At 43.0% G+C, this 18,008-nt stretch overlaps 1 protein-coding gene across 1 annotated transcript in view; it reads right to left on the bottom strand.

Annotated features, from left to right (window-relative positions):
* The window catches only part of LOC139546866 (neurabin-1-like), a 43,492-nt gene extending 27,309 nt beyond the window's left edge, over positions 1 to 16,183 (bottom strand). Inside the window, exons 1-2 of the mRNA XM_071355766.1 lie at positions 15,984 to 16,183; positions 13,572 to 15,542 (exon numbers count right to left, since the gene is read on the bottom strand). Of these exons, the coding sequence (XP_071211867.1) occupies positions 13,572 to 15,377 (1,806 nt within the window). The 5' untranslated portion in view covers positions 15,378 to 15,542; positions 15,984 to 16,183. The remainder of the gene's footprint in view (positions 1 to 13,571; positions 15,543 to 15,983) is intronic.
* Positions 16,184 to 18,008: the final 1,825 nt, after the last annotated feature.

Here is an 18,008-nt window from a genome sequence, read left to right as displayed (position 1 = left end):
AATGTAAATGTTTCTTACGGAAGAAACCTGAAAATAATGGTAGTAATTGAAAGGCAACAGTTTGGAGATTATGCGAAAATTATTAGACCAAAGTTGAGGACATTTAACTAGGCAAGTCAGTTAAGAACAAATTATTTTTTACAATGACGGCCTACCAATAGGCAAACAGCCTCCTGCGGAACGGGGGCTGGGATTAAAAATAATTAAAATAAAATAAATCGGACAAAAACACACATCACGATAAGAAAGACAACACAACACTATATAACAGACCTAAGACAACAACATAGCAAGGCAGCAACACATGACAACACAACATGGTAGCAGCACAAAACATTACTGGGCACAGACAACAGCACAGAGGGCAAGAAGGTAGAGACAACAATACATCATGAAAAGCAGCCACAACTGTCAGTGAGTGTCCATGATTGAGTCTTTCAATGAAGAGATTGAAATAAAACTGTCCAGTTTGAGTGTTTGTTGCAGCTCGTTCCAGTCGCTAGCTGCAGCCAACTGAAAAGACGAGTGACCCAGGGATGTGTGCGCTTTGAGGACCTTTAACAGAATGTGACTGGCAGAACTGGTGTTGTATGTGGAGGATGGGGGCTGCAGTAGATATCTCAGATAGGGGGGAGTGAGGCCTAAGAGGGTTTTAGAAATAAGCATCAACTAGTGGGTCTTGCGACGCGTATACAGAAATGACCAGTTTACAGAGGAGTATAGAGTGCAGTGATGTGTCCTATAAGGAACATCGGTGGCAAATCCGATGGCCGAACAGTAAAGAACATCTAGCCGCTCGAGATCACCCTTACTTGCCGATCTATAAATTACGTCTGCGTAATCTTGCAAGGGTAGGATGGTCATCTGAATCAGGGTTAGTTTGGCAGCTGGGGTGAAGGAGAAGCGATTACGACAGAGGAAACCAAGTCTAGATTTAACTTTAGCCTGGAGCTTTGATATGTGCTGAGAGAAGGACAGGGTACCGTCTATCCATACTCCCAAGTACTTGTATGAGGTGACAACCTCAAGCTCTAAACCCTCAGAGGTAGTAATCACACCTGTGGGGAGAGGGGAATTCTTCTTACCAAACCACATGACCTTTGTTTTGGATGTGTTCTGAAGGGCAGAGAAAGCTTGTTGGACACTAACAAAGCTTTGTTGTAAAGCATTTAACAAAAGGTCCGGGACAGCTGAGTATAAGACTGTATCATCTGCATGTAAATGGATGACAGAGCTTCCTACTACCTGAGCTATGTTGTTGATGTAAATTGAGAAGAGCGTAGGGCCTAGGATCGAGCCTCGGGGTACTCCCTTGGTGACAGGCAGTGGCTGAGACAGCAGATGTTATGACTTTATACAGAGGTAGTCAGCAAACCAGGCCAAAAAACCCTTAGAGACACCAATACTCCTTAGCCGGCCCACAAGAATGGAATGGTCTACTATATCAAATGTTTTGGCCGAGTCAATAAAAATAGCAGCAGAACATTGTTTGAATCAAGGGCAATGGTGACATCATTGAGGACCTTTAACGTTGCAGTGACATCCATAACCTGAGCGGAAACCAGATTGCATACCAGAGAGAATACTATAGACATCAAGAAAACCAGTCAGTTGATTAGACAAGTTTTTCCCAACACTTTTGATAAACAGTGCAAAATAGAAATAGGCCTATAACAGTTAGGATCAGCTTGATATCCCCCTTTAAATAAAGGACGAACCGTGGCTGCCTTCCAAGCAATGGGAACCTCCCCAGAAAGGAGAGACCGGTTAAAAAAGGTCAGAGATAGGCTTGGCGATGATAGGGGCAGCAACCTTAAAGAAGAAAGGGTCTAAACGAGTGGGTTCCCGAGTGGCGCAGTGGTCTAAGACACTGCATCTCAGTGCAAGATGTGTCACTGCAGTACCTGGTTCGAATCCAGGCCGCTCCACAGGGCGGCGCACAATTGGCCCAGTGTCGTCTGGGTTTGGCCGGGGTAGGATGTCATTGTAAATAAGAATTTGTTCTTAACCTAGTTAAATAAAAGGTTAAATAAAAAACATCTGACCCAGATGTTTTTTTGTGGTCAAGTTTAAGGAGCTCCTTTAGCACCTCGGACTCAGTGACCGCCTGCAGGGAGAAACTTTGTAGTGGGGCAGGGGAAAAAGAGGGAGAAGCGTCGGGGATAGTTGCATTAGAAGGGGTGGGAGATTAAATGTTGGACGGGCAAGGGGCATAGCTGAGTCAAATAGGAATCCTGACTTAATGAAGTGGTGATTAAAGAGCTCAGCCATGTGCTTCTTGTCAGTAACAACCACGTCATCAACATTAAGGGACATGGGCAGCTGTGAGGAGGAGGGTTTATTCTCCAGGTCTTTAACCCTTTCCAGAACTTCTTGGGGTTAAACCTACAGAGAGAGAACTGCTCCTTAAAGTAACTAACTTTGGCCTTCCGGATAGCCTGAGTGCACTTATTTCTCAATTGCCTGAACGAGAGCCAGTCAGCCTGAGTATGCGTGTACCGAGCATTTTCGTCAAATGCAATTGTTGAGGTGGAGTAACTCTGCCAGATCACGGTCGAACCAGGGGCTGAACATGTTTTTAATTCTAATTTTCTTTATGGAGGCGTATTTGTTAACAATACCACTGAAAATATTAAAAAAGAAGGTCCAAGTGTCTTAGACAGACAACAGTCTTTAAGCTGATTCTATACCATTTTACCAGTTCATTAAGTTTTTTAGCAAGTGTCTATGACAAATCAGGACAGGTCATTTCACTGAGCAGCCATTACAAACACAGGCTGTAAAATAGTGATCACTAAGGTCATTAGAGAAACCACTGGACTGATACCTATCAGAATTATTTGAGAGGATAACGTCGAGGAGAGTAGCCTTTTCTGGGTATTTGGAGTCATACCTTGTGGGATTGGTAATAATCTGAGAAAGATTTAGGGAGTCCCATTGCTTTAGGACTTGGTCAGGTGGTTTAAGCATGTCCCAGTTTAGGTCACCTAGCAGGACAAATTCAGTGTAAGGGGCCAGAAGACAGTAAGACAGTGTAAGGGGCCAGGAGAGATCTTAGGGCAGGTGGGGTACAGGCCGGTGGGGATGGAGGACGATAGCACCCAGCAAGTCAACAAAGAACTACTTGAAAGTTTAATGCTTAGAACCAGAAAATCTAATTGTTTGGGGACAGTTCACCTGACAGAAGACTGAATCCAAACATTACACTGTTGATTTGAGAATTTTACATTTACTCTACTTTTCGCCGCATTTGTTGATAACAAAGTCAGAAAATATACTGGATACATTGAGTAAAATTATAAGAACATTCCTGAAAATGTGGTGTCGGTGCAACATAAGACAAAAAATGACAAGGCTTGACTGAGGTCTAACTGGTGTCTCCAAGTGGCCACACACCTTTTCAAAGTGTGCACAGTAATCTCAACGCACTTTTATGACTCAAAGAGTCATCTTCAACTATAAGGTGCTTTTTTGAGCTCTCCTAGCTGTGCCGTTGAGGAACTACAGCAAGCACACGTAGTTTTGTTTGGAACACAGCACTGCACCCCTGCCATCACACAATTCCGGTTGTTGTTTACGCAATCCAAAAACAGCCCATTATAATTGGCAATCTGGGTCATAGATTCATTCTGTTCATAATAACCCAGGGTATAACGACATGTCATCTTGTAACTGTACATCAAACATAGTGATCCTAAACGTTGACACTGTACAGTGCCTTCAGAAAGCATTCATAACCCTTTACTTATTCCTCATTGTTACAGCCTGAATTCAAAATTGATGAAAGTTTTATGTTTTTCTCACCATCTACACACACACAACACCCCATAACGACAAAGTGAAAATATGTTTTAATTTCTTTTTGCAAATGAAATACAGAGATATCTAATTTACATAAGGAGCCACACCCCTGAGTCAATACTTTGTAGAAGCACCATTGGCAGCAATTACAGCTGTGAGTCTTTCTGGGTACATCTGTAAGAGCTCTCCACAGCTGGATTGTGCAACATTTGCCAATTATTCTTTTCAAAAATGTTCAAGCTCTATCAAATCGGTTGTTGATCATTGCTAGACAACCATTTTCAGATATTGCTATAAATTTTCAAGTAGATTTAAGTCAATTCAAGATTTAACTCAGCCCCTCAGAAACATTCACTGTCTTCTTGGTGAGCAACTCCAGTGTAGATTTGGCCTTTTGTTTCAGATTATTGTCCTGCTGAAAGGTGAATTAATCTCCCAGTGTCTGGTGGAAAGCAGACATTTTATTTAATTCCGAAAAACTCCCCAGTCCTTAATGATTACAAGCATACCCATAACATGATGCAGCCACCACTAAGCTTGAAAATATGGATAGTTATATTCAGTAATGTGTTGTATTTGTCACACCTATTCCCGCTCTCCCTCTCTAGCGCTCGAGGGCGCCAGGCTGCTCTTCATTACGCACACATGTCACCATCACTACGCGCATCAGCACTCATTGGACTCACCTGGACTCCCTTACTTTATTGATTGCCCCTCTATATCTGTCTGCTCCTCAGTTTGTTCCCCATGTCAGCATTCTCGTTTCCCCTGTCCGTATTCTGTTCTGTTTGTTGGTTATTAAATGTTCACTCCCTGTACCTGCTTCTCATCTCGAGCGTCTGTCCTTACAGAATGCTGACACCAATATGTGAAGCATCAGGGAGTTTTTGTTGGTGATCGGGTGCCGTCGCCGATGGAACTGGGGGTGCCTCAGTTGGCTCGTCGGGCTTCCACGCCTTAGCTGGCTCGAGCGGTTTACTTGCCTCGGTTGGCTCGGCAGGCGCCCATCCCACGTCATGCCTCAGCCAGTTCATCGGGCTCCACGACTCAACTGGCTCGTCGGGCTTCTATGCTTCAGCCAGGCCCGTCAGGCTCGCCCAGGTGAGACGCCGGGTGGGGGGGTACCGTCATGCCTGCTCCCGCTCTCCGGTGCCAGGCTGCCCTTCATTACGCACACCCGTCACCATCATTACGCGCATCCGCGCTCATTAGACTCACCTGGACTCCCTTACTTTGTTGATTGTCCCTCTATATCTGTCTGCTCCTCAGTTTGTTCCTGTGTCAGCATTATTGTCGTGGATGTTTCCCCTGTCTAGACACTGTCCGTATTCTGTTCCTGTCCGTTGGTTAAATGTTCACTCCCTGTACCTGCTTCTCGTCTCCAGCGTCTGACCTTACAGTATTGGATTTGCCACAAACATAGCACTTTGTATTCAGGACAAAAAGGTAATTGCTTTGCCACATTTACGCAGTATTACTTTAGTGCCTTGTTGCAAACAGGATCCATATTTTTTCCTTCTTTCCACAATGTCAATTAGGTTAGTATTGTGGAGTAACTACAATATTGTTGATCCATACTCAGTTTTCTTCCATCACAGCCATTAAACTGTGTGTGTATACAATGTCTGTTTACTTGACGGAGTCAGTGAGTGGCGCTTCCTGTGACAGCGTGGCGGTGGGTGCAGGTGCAGGTGCACATGCTGGTTCCTGCTGCCATTTTCCTTTTCTCTGAAGATTAACTCATTCCCAACTCCAAAATGTCTACCCAGACTAACAGCAATGAGCAGCACAGTACAATAGTTTAGTCAGCCTCTCTGGACAGTGGACAAACTACAGTGTACTTACCTCTGTACTGCACACAGTATCTACAACAGGATAATAACACATCTGGAACTGGGGAGTGTTACCGCTCTCTACAATAATTCTACAACATGTGGTCATAGCATTGGTGTCAAGGTGAATGTGAATTTCAGCAGATACAGATTGCCGGGTGTGCTGTTTGTTAGACCTGTGGTCCACAGTTTGAACATAGCTCTGTGTGTCACACCACTCCATCATTTTCTTCAGATTAGGCCACACCTAGGAAACACAATTTCAACTGTACGGAGAACAGAGGAGTTAACCCTTTCCTTTCCTCTGCCTACGACACAATCAAACATTTCAAAAGCCCCTTGAAGTAGGGCTGGGCGACATGTCCTAAAAATCATATCCTAATTTATGGGTGCTTCAAGATATCTAAATAAGCTTTGTTGCACAATAAATAAATAAAAAGTCAGGTATAATCAAATCAATTCAGGGCTTGTAAAATTATGTCTAGGCTAAATAAGCCTTCCAAAACCATAAAACCCACTAATCGTTTTATTTGATCAAATAAGTTTAACCTGCTTTTTTTGCAATAATCACCAATCTGGCTTTCAAGTCTGTCTATGACAGGGTTTCAATTAGGAAAACGTGGCGCCAGACATTTGACCAGCAGCATTTTAATTTACCGGACATTTAAGAACTTTTCCTCAGACAACAAGACGAGTAACGAACAGTCAAATCACTAGTCTATGTCAACCTACTATCCCCTATAGTAGAAAAGATGACCTATTCTATTGGTCAGCTTGTCGAGAAAGAAATAGCCTGTTCCAAACAGACTCTGGGACAGTTGTGAGATGATAGAGTCCAAATTCATACAACCAGTTACCTTAAAAAGCAATTAGTCTGATGCAACAGATGAGAATGTTTATGATTCTTGCGATACAGGCATTTGGAAGAGCGACAAAACATGCATTCAAATTAATTCGATATATCACCCAGCCATTCTTTGAAGTAAGAATAAAAGCTACGCAATATGACATAAAACGCAAGAGATATCTTGAAGACAAAATGTGTGGAAAAGACTAAGGTATAACCCCAGTGTTTATGTTGACCATTTATCATGAGGCCTGTACAGAAGGTTTTGAGACTGCTGCAGCAACAAGACTACTACTGACTCAGCTGCTATGGGAATGCAGTATATCGTATCCAACGCCCCATCTAGGTGCTCTGTTATCCAAATATTAACATGAAGATATTTCCCCCACCATTGCATTAATGCATTGACTGACTGAGGAACCTGCGGCAATACAGACATTTAGACTACAGTAAATCAAGGCGCAGAAGTGGTATGACAGTATGACAGTGTGCACGTGTCAACAAGCCAGTGGGTAGTTTCCGGGTAGTATAGCAGGCAGTAAACAAAAAGGTCCAACGTAACTTTGATGTAATTGTCACCTAGTAATTAAGCCTAACCTTCAAATATCCATTATGGCACCTCAGGTTGGAATACTAAGCGTCTTTGTTTTTTTATTGTTAGTAATTTTTTTTCAACTTTACTCTCCACAATTTTGTGATTACAATCTGGTCTCATCGCTGCAACTCCATAACTGGCTGTGGAGAGGCGAAGGTGGAGTCATGTGTCCTCCACCACTGGTCAGAGGAAACACAGTTCAACTGATGACCGAGGTCAGCCTGCAGGCGCCCGGCCCGACACAAGGAGTCGCTAGAGCGAGATGAGCCAAGTAAAGCACCCCTGGGCAAACCCTCCCCTAACCCGGACGACGCAGTGCCATTTGTGCGCCGCTCTCTGGGATTCCCAGTCACGGCCGGTTATGAACCCAGGCTGTAGTGATGCCGCAACACTGCGATGCAGTGCCTTAGACCGCTGCGCCACTCGGGAGGCCCGGAATACTCAGCTAATGATGGGTACAAAGCATCAACTTAAGTTGAGATTCCTTAAGTAAAGCACAACCTCTATTTTTAAAGATGCATCAAGCAGAACAAGCAGATTAAGTACAGAGCTAATGGGATAGGAGTACAGGTGTCTGAAAATCAGTCAACGAATTTATAATCCATTCATTTGCGAAACAAACAGTAACTCTCCATATGTGCAACTGCAAACTGTCTTTTGAGCCTCGGTCAAGGGACATGTTCAGAATGGAAGTCTCCTGCAGCAGCTTGACAAAGAATACCTTTCTTCCTCAGACGACAGGTCCCCTTGTACAGGCTCAGGTTGCACACAAAGGCCTAAATTCTGCTGCCGGCTGTAGCACAAAGCACTTCAACTCTCCTCTGATAGCAGGCAAGGGCTCCAGAGTGGCCCACCATGCCACGCCAGCCAGCTCAAACCAGCACACTGTCTGAGGCATTGTCGACTGAATACCCTAGTCAAGCACTACTAGTGAGGTAAACTAAAATCATTCTGTATTGTGCCACTAGAGGTGAGGACAGACTGGTGTTGAAAATGAAATGGAAAGACGCTACGGTTGAAGACCAAACTGTCAAATGCAAATCTTTCTGCTTTCCAGATAACTGGAAAAAGACAAGTTGTGAGTAGACAGTCAATCCCCTTTTTCAACTGATATTCAAACACCAACAGCAAGAGCCAACCTGTCACTGAAATTACCCCTATTGTAAAAGGAGCGTGTCGTTTCTCCTGAGAGGCCTGTTTGAGAGGGAAAGAACACCGCTTACATAACTTTACTCTCTAGGCTAGTAAGGCTACAATTGTGGAAACAAATGGATAAGTAGTGTAACAGAAGCCATTCCTGCTTGCAATACCATCGTTGACGTTTAAAGGAAAGACCAGAGGAAGCGATCCACTTTCGAGTCAACACATAGCAGGAGACGCATCTCATCCTTGTGTTGTTAAGAGATACTCCAGGGTGGAGGAATATCAGGAAGTGCATGCTTCAGGAAAACCTAAAGTGCCATGCCCACTTCAAACTGTCTGGAAGCAGTTCAAATCATGACTCATCTAAAATAGGACACCCACCATTTTACAGATAGCACCCTAAGGAGTATAGAAGGAAAAAAATGAAGGGTGCGAAAAAGATTGCAGAAAACAATCTTTCATTAATAACTAGTAAACACTTTGTCCCAGACACATGGCATGCTATCTACCTTCAGCCTGTTAGAATTGAGAAACAAGGAGGGAAGAATGATGAGCAGCACATGCCAGGGCAAGACTGAAACGAAGAATCCACCATTTCACAACCACAGGAAGAACACTGTCAACCAACAGATGTTACGTCACACTTACGACCTAGTCCTAACAAGGAGAAGCCCTTTAACCTTAGCGTTACCGGGACAAAAAGACTGGTGATCATAAATTGATTCATCGTTAGTACAGGAGTTTAGGAGTAATGCATTCTTCACTGAAACAGTGTTTGATAATGGAGTTTGCAATGGCTTGAATTTCTGAACGCATTTGTGTATCTCTCTTCACTCACACTGTTACTGAGCTCTATCAATATGTGAACTGCTCCTGTAACACAATGACGTGACGTGTAAAGCTAGGCTAATCTCTGCTATGTCGTCCCTAGGACAGATGCAGCACACTGTGTCGTCCTCCAGGTCAGTTACTGGCCGCCTCTCCCAGGACCCCCTCCCTAGGACCCCATGTCAGGCCAATTGGGGCCATCCACACCCTGAGATAACACACATTTGAGGCCCTGGATAAACATTGACCAGTATATAGGCTGTGGAATGCCCTGAAGTGATTTTTCCCCCCTGATCTGCCAAAATTGTTGATAAACTGTGTTGATGGGAGACATCACCCAACACCCCCACGCCCAGCCCACTTCATTTTGACACCGTTCACAAATTAGTTTTAGGCCATATGGCCCAGCCCTATCTCAATATTTTGCAAACCTATGGGCAATTCACAATTTATATATATATATATATATATTTTTTTTTCTTTTTCTTTCTCTAAATAAGCTTTTTTGTACAATTAAAGGTCAAATACACTGCATTTAAAAACAGTTAGCAATAATCTAATGAATTCGGAGCTTGTGAAATTAGGCCGAATGTACACTACGTTCAAAAGTTTGGGGGTTCGATTACAGGCTCAAAATAGCCAGAAACAAATAAACAAACAAATTTCTTCTGAAACTCGTCAGTCTATTCTTGTTCTGAGAAATGACGGCTATTCCATGCGAGAAATTGCCAAGAAACGGAAGATCTCATACAACGCTGTGTACTACTCCCTTCACAAAACAGTGCTAACTGCCTCAGAATAGAAATAGTGGGAGGCCCCGGTGCACAACTGAGCAAGAAGACAAGTACATTAGTGTCTAGTTTGAGAAACAGACACCTCACAAGTCCTCAATTGGCAGCTTCATTAAATAGTACTTGGATTAGCTAACACAACGTGCCATTGGAACACAGGAGTGATGGTTGCTGATAATGGGCCTCTATACGCCCATGTAGATATTCCATTAGAAATCAGCCGTTTCCAGCTACAATAGTCATTTACAAAATTAACAACGTCTATACTGTATTTCAGATCAATTTGATGTTATTTTAAAATGGAGGGGGAAAAAGTGCTTTTCTTTTAAAAAAAATGACATTTCTAAGTGACCCCAAATTTTTGGAACGGTAGTGTATGCATTCCACAACCATAAGACCCACTAATAATGTAATTATTTATCAAAATAGTTGTATCTACTTTTGTTTCTTTTTTTTCTCTCCAAACAATCACTGAATTAGCTATCAGGTTGGTCTATAAATAAAATGCCCTTTTTGTTAGAAATTTTACCGTTCACTAATAATGTAGCAGGCATTCTAGAAAATTAACACCAGTCTCATAAACAAGCCCGCGTGCTAGTGAGTAGCCAGCTAATATTTATGTTTCAAGTTTGGCCAACTTGGATCTGAATTCAGCTAACAGTTGAATTGTTATGAACACACCCTTCTGTCTGTCTCCAACTGTTTGAACAGCGTGCTAGCCTGTCCAGTTTGTTCAAATGTTGAAATCAAGTGGCCTACCTTATTTCTAAAGAATGAGAACAAGTTGCCAATTCCTTACATAAATTGTTTTACACTTATTGCACATTTATAAAACACACACTACACAGCTAGTATAACAATCTTTATTTGACAAAAAATCTGCTAGCGATACGTGGTACCATAATGCGCGCGCGACTAACTGAGCATTCATTTTCCAGAATGTTCATTGGTACATCTGTTTCAGTAGTGTCTGCTCTGTTCGAAATATAGGAGTTGAAACATTTAAAAAAAAGGGTATGGTTCGAAACTTCTCATCTATTACAGTAAAATAATGTCTCCATGTGTTTTGGTGTCCGTATGACCCATTCTGTTGGACCAAATCTCAAATGCAAATAGCGAGTTGAAACCGTTTGTCAGAGAAGAAGAAGTGATCTCTTATCTGTTGTTGTGAGTGGTAGGAGGAGAGGCTTGGGAGAAAAAGGCGAAGCAAGAGGTGTCCCTCTCGCCAAATTCTGTCCAAAATAAGCCCAATGCATTTCTATGCTCTTATTTTGAACCTAAGCTTGTCACCTGCCTTCCCGCCTTTGGGACAACGACTCCCATTGTTAGGGCGGAGACATGAGCATCTCGTCATTATATACAGATCTCTGGTGGAAATGGGAAGGTGCACAGCACAGAAGGAGCGAACGAGACCGAAAAGACAACGTGAGAACAAGCGGACATAAACGCTCATAAAAACAAAATACTATTCTGCGATACAGGCATTAGGAATGAACATAAATTCAAATTAATTTGATATATCGCCCAGCCCTACATTCACGAGTGCCAGTGGTAAAGGAGAATGCAATGCACAGCCACAGATAAGAATACCTTCTAGCTTACCATCTTTAAATCACTCACCAGCAGCGAACTGAGCATATTGACCAGGCGGATCATTAACACAATAGATAGGAGGGAGTTCTGAGGGCAGGAATGTGTTTGTTCCCAAAAGGATTTAAGTTCCGCTTGTAAAAGGTAGAGTAAATAGGGAATTCTTGGTTTTACTATCCCCACCATTATCATGAAATGACTCGGCACCGGTCAGTAAAATGAGATCATACGAGTTGAATTAGTATCTACACGTCTTGTTGGTCAAGAGTCCTTACATGTTCACTAGGCTTGGGTGATATACCGTTTATAGCGTATACCGGGGTATTTCGAAATACCGACGGTATGATTTTCAATACCATTTGGGTTGAGGGCACCCTCGCCTTGCGGTGGCGAGGGTTACGCCACTGCTTTTACGGTATATAAGTTAAGTATAATCTTTTTTTTTTTTAAATCCAAGACGTGTCAAAAAATTATATCCAGCTCAGGGCTCCAGCTATGCATTTGATTTGCTAACTTGCTAGCTAAGTGGCTACATGTCAAGATGAAGCTTCTTGGTTACAGCAGAGACATTCAATCCCCTCCTGGATTGCCTAAATTCTTGTGCGTAAATTAAAAAATAAACAAATACATACAGTACCAGTCAAAAATTTAACACACCTACTCCAGGGTTTTTCTTTATTCATACTATTTTCTATAATGTAGAATAATAGTGAAAACATCAAAACAATGAAATAGGTTGCTTTGCTGGTGACACTGTCTGTGATGTATTTAAAATTCAAGGCACACTTAACCAGCATGGCTACCACAGCATTCTGCAGCGAAACGCCATCCCATCTGGTTTGAGCTTAGTGGGACTATCATTTGTTTTTCAACTGAACAATGACTCAACACACCTCCAGGCTGTGTAAGGGCTATTTGACCAAGAAGGAGAGTGATGGATTGCTCCATCAGATGACCTGGCCTCCAATCACATGACCTCAACCCAATTGAGATGGTTTGGGATGAGTTGGACCACAGAGTGAAGGAAAAGAAGCCAACAAGTGCTCAGCATATGTGGGAACTCCTTCAATAATGTTGGAAAAGCATTCCAGGTGAAGCTGGTTGAGATAATGCCAAGAGTGTGCAAAGCTGTAATCAAGGCAAAGGGTGGCTACTTTGAAGAATATAAAATATATTTTGATTTGTTTAACACTTTTTTGGTTACTACATGATTCCATATGTGTTATTTCATAGTTTTGATGTCTTCACTATTATTCTACAATGTATAAAAATAAAGAAAAACCCTTGAATGAGTAGGTGTCCAAACTTTTGACTGGTACTATATATATATATATATATAGTATGGTACAGAAACGGTATGAAAGTCTGAATACTGCCTAACCCTAATGTTCAACGGCTGATTCACAGTGAATGGATATAATCATTCCCCAAAAGTAGGCCTCCAACCAACCATCAACAAGTCACTGGAGGAGCCATGATGAGGTTGTTTATACTGTACAGTACAGTTAAATCAGGGTTCCACCACGTCACTCCAGTTCCCTCCCGACTGTCCTCATTCAGCTGGGGCTCACACAGACCCCTTAATGTCAACAATGTTTCCATAAATACCGCTTGGAGCATGCTGGACTAACATCCGGAAATGTCTCCACTACTACTAGCCTAGATACACCACATTGTTAACAAGAGAAAGATGTGACCCTCAGACACACCAGCTTTAGGCAATGCCTCAGTAATTACAGAAGCTTAAACACCCCATAGTTTGGGTTCTCATCCATGACACGTTTCACCTGATACAGTGCTACAGCAGCCATAACATCATCATGTGTAACAAAGACACTAATTTCCTATGTGTGATCTGTCAATCAAGGCACCAAAGAATGCCCTCCACAAATAAGTCAACAACCTGAGCGAAAGCAGACTTCCTTGGTTAATAAGTTTGATCCAAAAGGGTGACATTGTTCAGTATATTACCACATATACAATTGACCTCTCTCAGAACTTTTAGGCCAGACAAAAGCTAGCTAGCTACCATGAATAGAACCCATATAGTAAGGTTCACATTCTTTAAGACCCCAAAATGAAAGCAATTATCATCAACTTCACTTCAGATTATCAATGTAACATTTCCTCTTCTCACTGCTTACCCGTATCGGTGACGTTGAAAACTTGATCTTCCTCAGTGGTTCCGGTTGCTCCTCATCATCTGAAAGCCCAGGGGCCTCCTCATACTCCTCCTCACAGGGCTGCTCTTCCTTCTCCTCCTCGAGGGTCTGGTCAGTATCCCTATCATCCACAAATGCTGTGTTCTCTCTACCATATGCCACTGGGGAAATCTTGCCCCTTCTGCCCTGTTCCTCCTGCTCCTCCTCAGCAACCTCCTCCTTCACATTTTCCTCCTCGTAATCCGCGGTTTGACTTACAGGATTCGTGTCTTCTCTCCACTCCTCTTTCAACTCATGCCGTGACTCCTCAAATCGACTTCCTTCTTCCTTCTCCAGTGTAATCTCGGTCTCCTTGCCGTCATCTTTCTCTGAGATCTGCTGCTGATGGTGTTCATCCTTCTGACTGATCGCCTTTGGTGGCGATTCTTTTAGCTCAACTTTGATCTCTTTTGGGGGTTGAACATGCACTTCCTCAAAAACATCGTCTTCAATATTCTCATCTTCGTTCTCCTCGCTCTCTGATGACTCATTCTGTACCACTACGAGCTCAGCCCGGACCATGCCAGGCAGAGATGAGGCCTGGGTAGGTTGCTTTTCCCTGCTGGGACTCTGTGTCACATGCCCATCACTCTTGGCACTGTTGGAGGTTTTGGCCCTGTTGCTACTGTAAAAGCTATTGGCAAACACAGTAGGCTGTTTTTGATCCCTGGCGGGTGGACTGGAGGGTTTTACTCCATCGCTACCCACAGATGGTCTACTGAAACCGTCACTGGTTGAGTGGGAGACCTTGTAAGCGCTTTGGCCACCTGGGGATACGGGTTCTGGGGAGATGGGCTTTGGAGTGGCATTGGCTGTTGGGGGGAATGTTTTGTGAGTAGTGTTATTGAATGGGGAAGTTGGTTTGAGAATGACACCAGAAACTATGGAGGTGGGTTTGTTAGTGGCATCATTAGTTGGAATGGTGGATTTGTAAAAACTGTCCCTTGTCGGAGATGTGGGCATTGAGCGATCTGAGAGACTGCATACTTTAGACAACATCTCTGTGGCTTTTGCCTCATTGTCACTGTCCACAATGACGTTGTCTAGCCGCCTGGACATGGGTCCAGCTTTCAGTGACACCCTGGACACATGTTTAGTCTCCTCAGTATCGCTCCTCTCATCTGGCTGGCTTCTCATCACTGGAGTGGGACAAGGCTCTGTTTTGATGTTGCTAGTTTCAGTGGACCCTGACAATCTCCTGGTACTTTTCCCCCCATCAGACACACTGCCCAGGGGCACCCGGCTTACAACTCTGTTGGGAGACTTCTCCGCTGCGGGTTGTTCTTTGATAGTCCTCTCAAAGAGTTTCCTGGTCGAAGAAAACTTCTCTGCCAAAGCTGTTTTGTCACCCTCGACATCTTCTCCCTTGGGGGTTTTGTCTAAACTTTGAGATTCTGGGCTAGTGGCACTGCTCAAACTTGTTTTGTGTGTGGTGACTGCTAATGACACATTTGGTGGGGAGACAGGGGACAAATCAGCTTTCAACGTTGTTTTCACCTCTTGAATCTCTTGTTGCTGGCCATCCATCTGGAGGAAAATATTCTTTATCTTGTTTATCCGATTGCCAAAATGCCTCCCCCTCGTGTCCTCCTGTGTGTCGTTAGAGCCATTTGCATATGACTTTGCAGCGCCGTCGGATTTCGTCCCATCAAAAGTACACTTAATAGCGTGGAAGTCCGACTTGTAAGCATTTCTATGCGGGGACGCACTCCTCAGCGCTCTTTCTCCTTTGCTCTCGGCTTTTATCATTTTCAAAGATTTACTGGGAGTATTTTGGGAAGAGGCGTTAGAAGTAAAAATTCTGAGTGTTTCTTGTTCCACTATTGTTGTTCTCAGTCGACCAGTGCCATGGATCCCTCAGCTTATTCGGCGTCTTGGTCAGGGAGTCTAAATCATGCGTAATGTGGTGGTCATCTACAGAGACAAGAGGAAAATACACTTTCAAAACCTAGCTGTTAGTACTATTCGAGCTTACCCAAAGCAACTTCCTATATACCTTGCAATCGCATTCTTCCGGCTGCTTCAAAGCAAATTACTTTTCCCTCACCGCTACATTGTCGTAGACCAACTTCTTTAATTATTACATTTACATTTAAGTCATTTAGCAGACGCTCTTATCCAGAGCGACTTATTGAACCTGAATGTGCTTTTAAGAGCCTATGATAATTCGTAGCCGGTCAAACACTGACAATAAAAGTCAGCTAAATATGAAACACAGAAATAAGTTAACTGTGCAAACCACGTTAGATACCAAACGTCTTTTGTGATCAGTTTCATTGTAACAATTACAAGTAAACCGTGAGCAAAACATTTCAGAGCTTTAACGCACGCAAATTAACTTCCGTTGTATTTTACCTCTTACGATACTTGTTTCTTCATCCTAGGTGCTGAAGGCTCCTCATAATGCAACTCTTGTGTAATTTATTCTCCCGAACTTGTCATTTCTTTACCGCCATCACTCCCCTTTCCAGTTTTCCTCCTTCCTCTACTCCAGATACAGACAAATCGCGCTTCCGCGCGTACGTACCCTCGCCCTCTGGCGCGCCACACGATCAGACACAATCGGGGGCGCGCACACCAAAACATTCCAGGACTACAAACCCCCATCCCTTCTTGAGTGCGTGGTTGCGCATACACATGAAATATTTGAGGAATAGATTCCTTGAGAAGCTCACCCACCGCTCTGCCGCATATGAAAGAAGAACATTTAAAATGTCCTCAAACAAAGCAACACCTATCCCACCAGGTAGCTACTGTATGTATCTTCAGCAGCTGCTCTATCTGATAGTGATAGTTTTGGTGTAAATGTCTCAACAGAAATATGGCTATTTGATGTTCCAACAAGTGGCTGTGATTTTGTTGAACAGTCTAAGAGCTTGTGTGAAATAGGCTTGGCATGATGCAACGCAGATACCTTACGACCAACCTTAACTTGGTCTATTTTGCCTCCCGAGTGGCGCAGCGGTCTAAGGCATCACTACAGACCTGAGTTCGATCCTGGGCTGTATCACAACCAGCCGTGATTGGGAGTCCCATAGGGCGGCGCACAATTGGCCCAGCATCGTCCCGTCCGGGTTAGGGGAGGGTTTGGCTGTCATTGTGAATAAAAATGTGTTCTTAACTGATTTGCCTAGTTAAATAAATCAATCTTAGCGATACTACCACTGCAGAACAGTAATGTATGTGTCATAATTCGACTGTGTCCATTGTGTAACATTGTTCCAGAATAGCTGACCTGTAAAGAAACTCAAAAAGGTACATAAATGGCACTATATTACCTCACTGAGGAACTGTGCTGCCTTGCAGAGAAGCCAAACTAGTTTCTCTAATGCAAATTCTCTCTCTCGTATTCTGCCACTGTGTACTCTGTTTAGGGCCAAATGTGTCAAGTAATTATCTTTTTGTTTTCTGATGATTTGGTTGGGTCTAATTGTGTTGCTGTCCTGGGGCTCTGTTTGTGTTTGTGAACAGAGCCCCAGGACCAGCTTGCTTGGATTTTTGTCCCATTCTCTCGGTCTTTCTGTAGCAGCCAGACGATGCAGCCTGTCTCAGAAAACAGTGTTTGCCTACTGAGGATGGAAAAGTACACTGAAAATGATGAGTGCAGTTTTACAGGAGAACATCAACACTGGTGGTGTTTGCACAGGTAAGGAGAGCTCATCTTCTCTGTGAAGAACACACCGTAACACTTAGTAAATCGAGAATATTACTTCAGAGTTGACTAATCATTGAGATCTGAGTAAAATTTATATGGTAAATTATGTCAAATGTTTCCACACAATCCAAACAATGGCAATCGTATTATTTGATGATTTAACACTACAATATATTGTAATGCAATGACTGGATTCTTTTATAGGAATAAGAGTGAATACAGTAATGATTTAATATGGAAAATGGAGCAATTACTTACCATGCAGCACTTAAACTGGTTCCCTCCTTTAGGGACAGTAGCCCTGCACGAAGTAGCACAAAAGTTCAAGTTAACTTCTACTCTATAGACAGACATATTTGATGTGTTAATTCTAATCTAAAAATAACAAGATAGCCTTAACAGGATTTGTTGATGTTCTTGAGATCAGCCAGACTCACTGGAAGAGAGTTTAGTGACATTTCCCAGGTGGCATGAGGACCTAGATTTCAAAAATACCAACCAATCAAATAGAAAGGGGGACAGAAGAGGTGAATAGAATTGAAGAAAAAGGTTCTTTGCACTCCACCCTCAGACATTGTATAGAATAGATTAAGTAGATGTTCAATCCAATAAAGAACAAACTTGATCAAATGTGTTAACCCTGCACAGGCCCTGATCACTTTGCAAGTCAATGTACAACAGTGGAGGCTGCTGAGGGGAGGACGGCTCATAATAATGGCTGGAAT

The sequence above is a fragment of the Salvelinus alpinus genome, chromosome 20 (genome assembly GCF_045679555.1).
Source record: "Salvelinus alpinus chromosome 20, SLU_Salpinus.1, whole genome shotgun sequence".
NCBI lineage: Eukaryota > Metazoa > Chordata > Actinopteri > Salmoniformes > Salmonidae > Salvelinus > Salvelinus alpinus.
The sequence above is the reverse complement of the archived record's forward strand: the minus strand, read 5'-3'. Positions and strand labels throughout refer to the sequence as shown.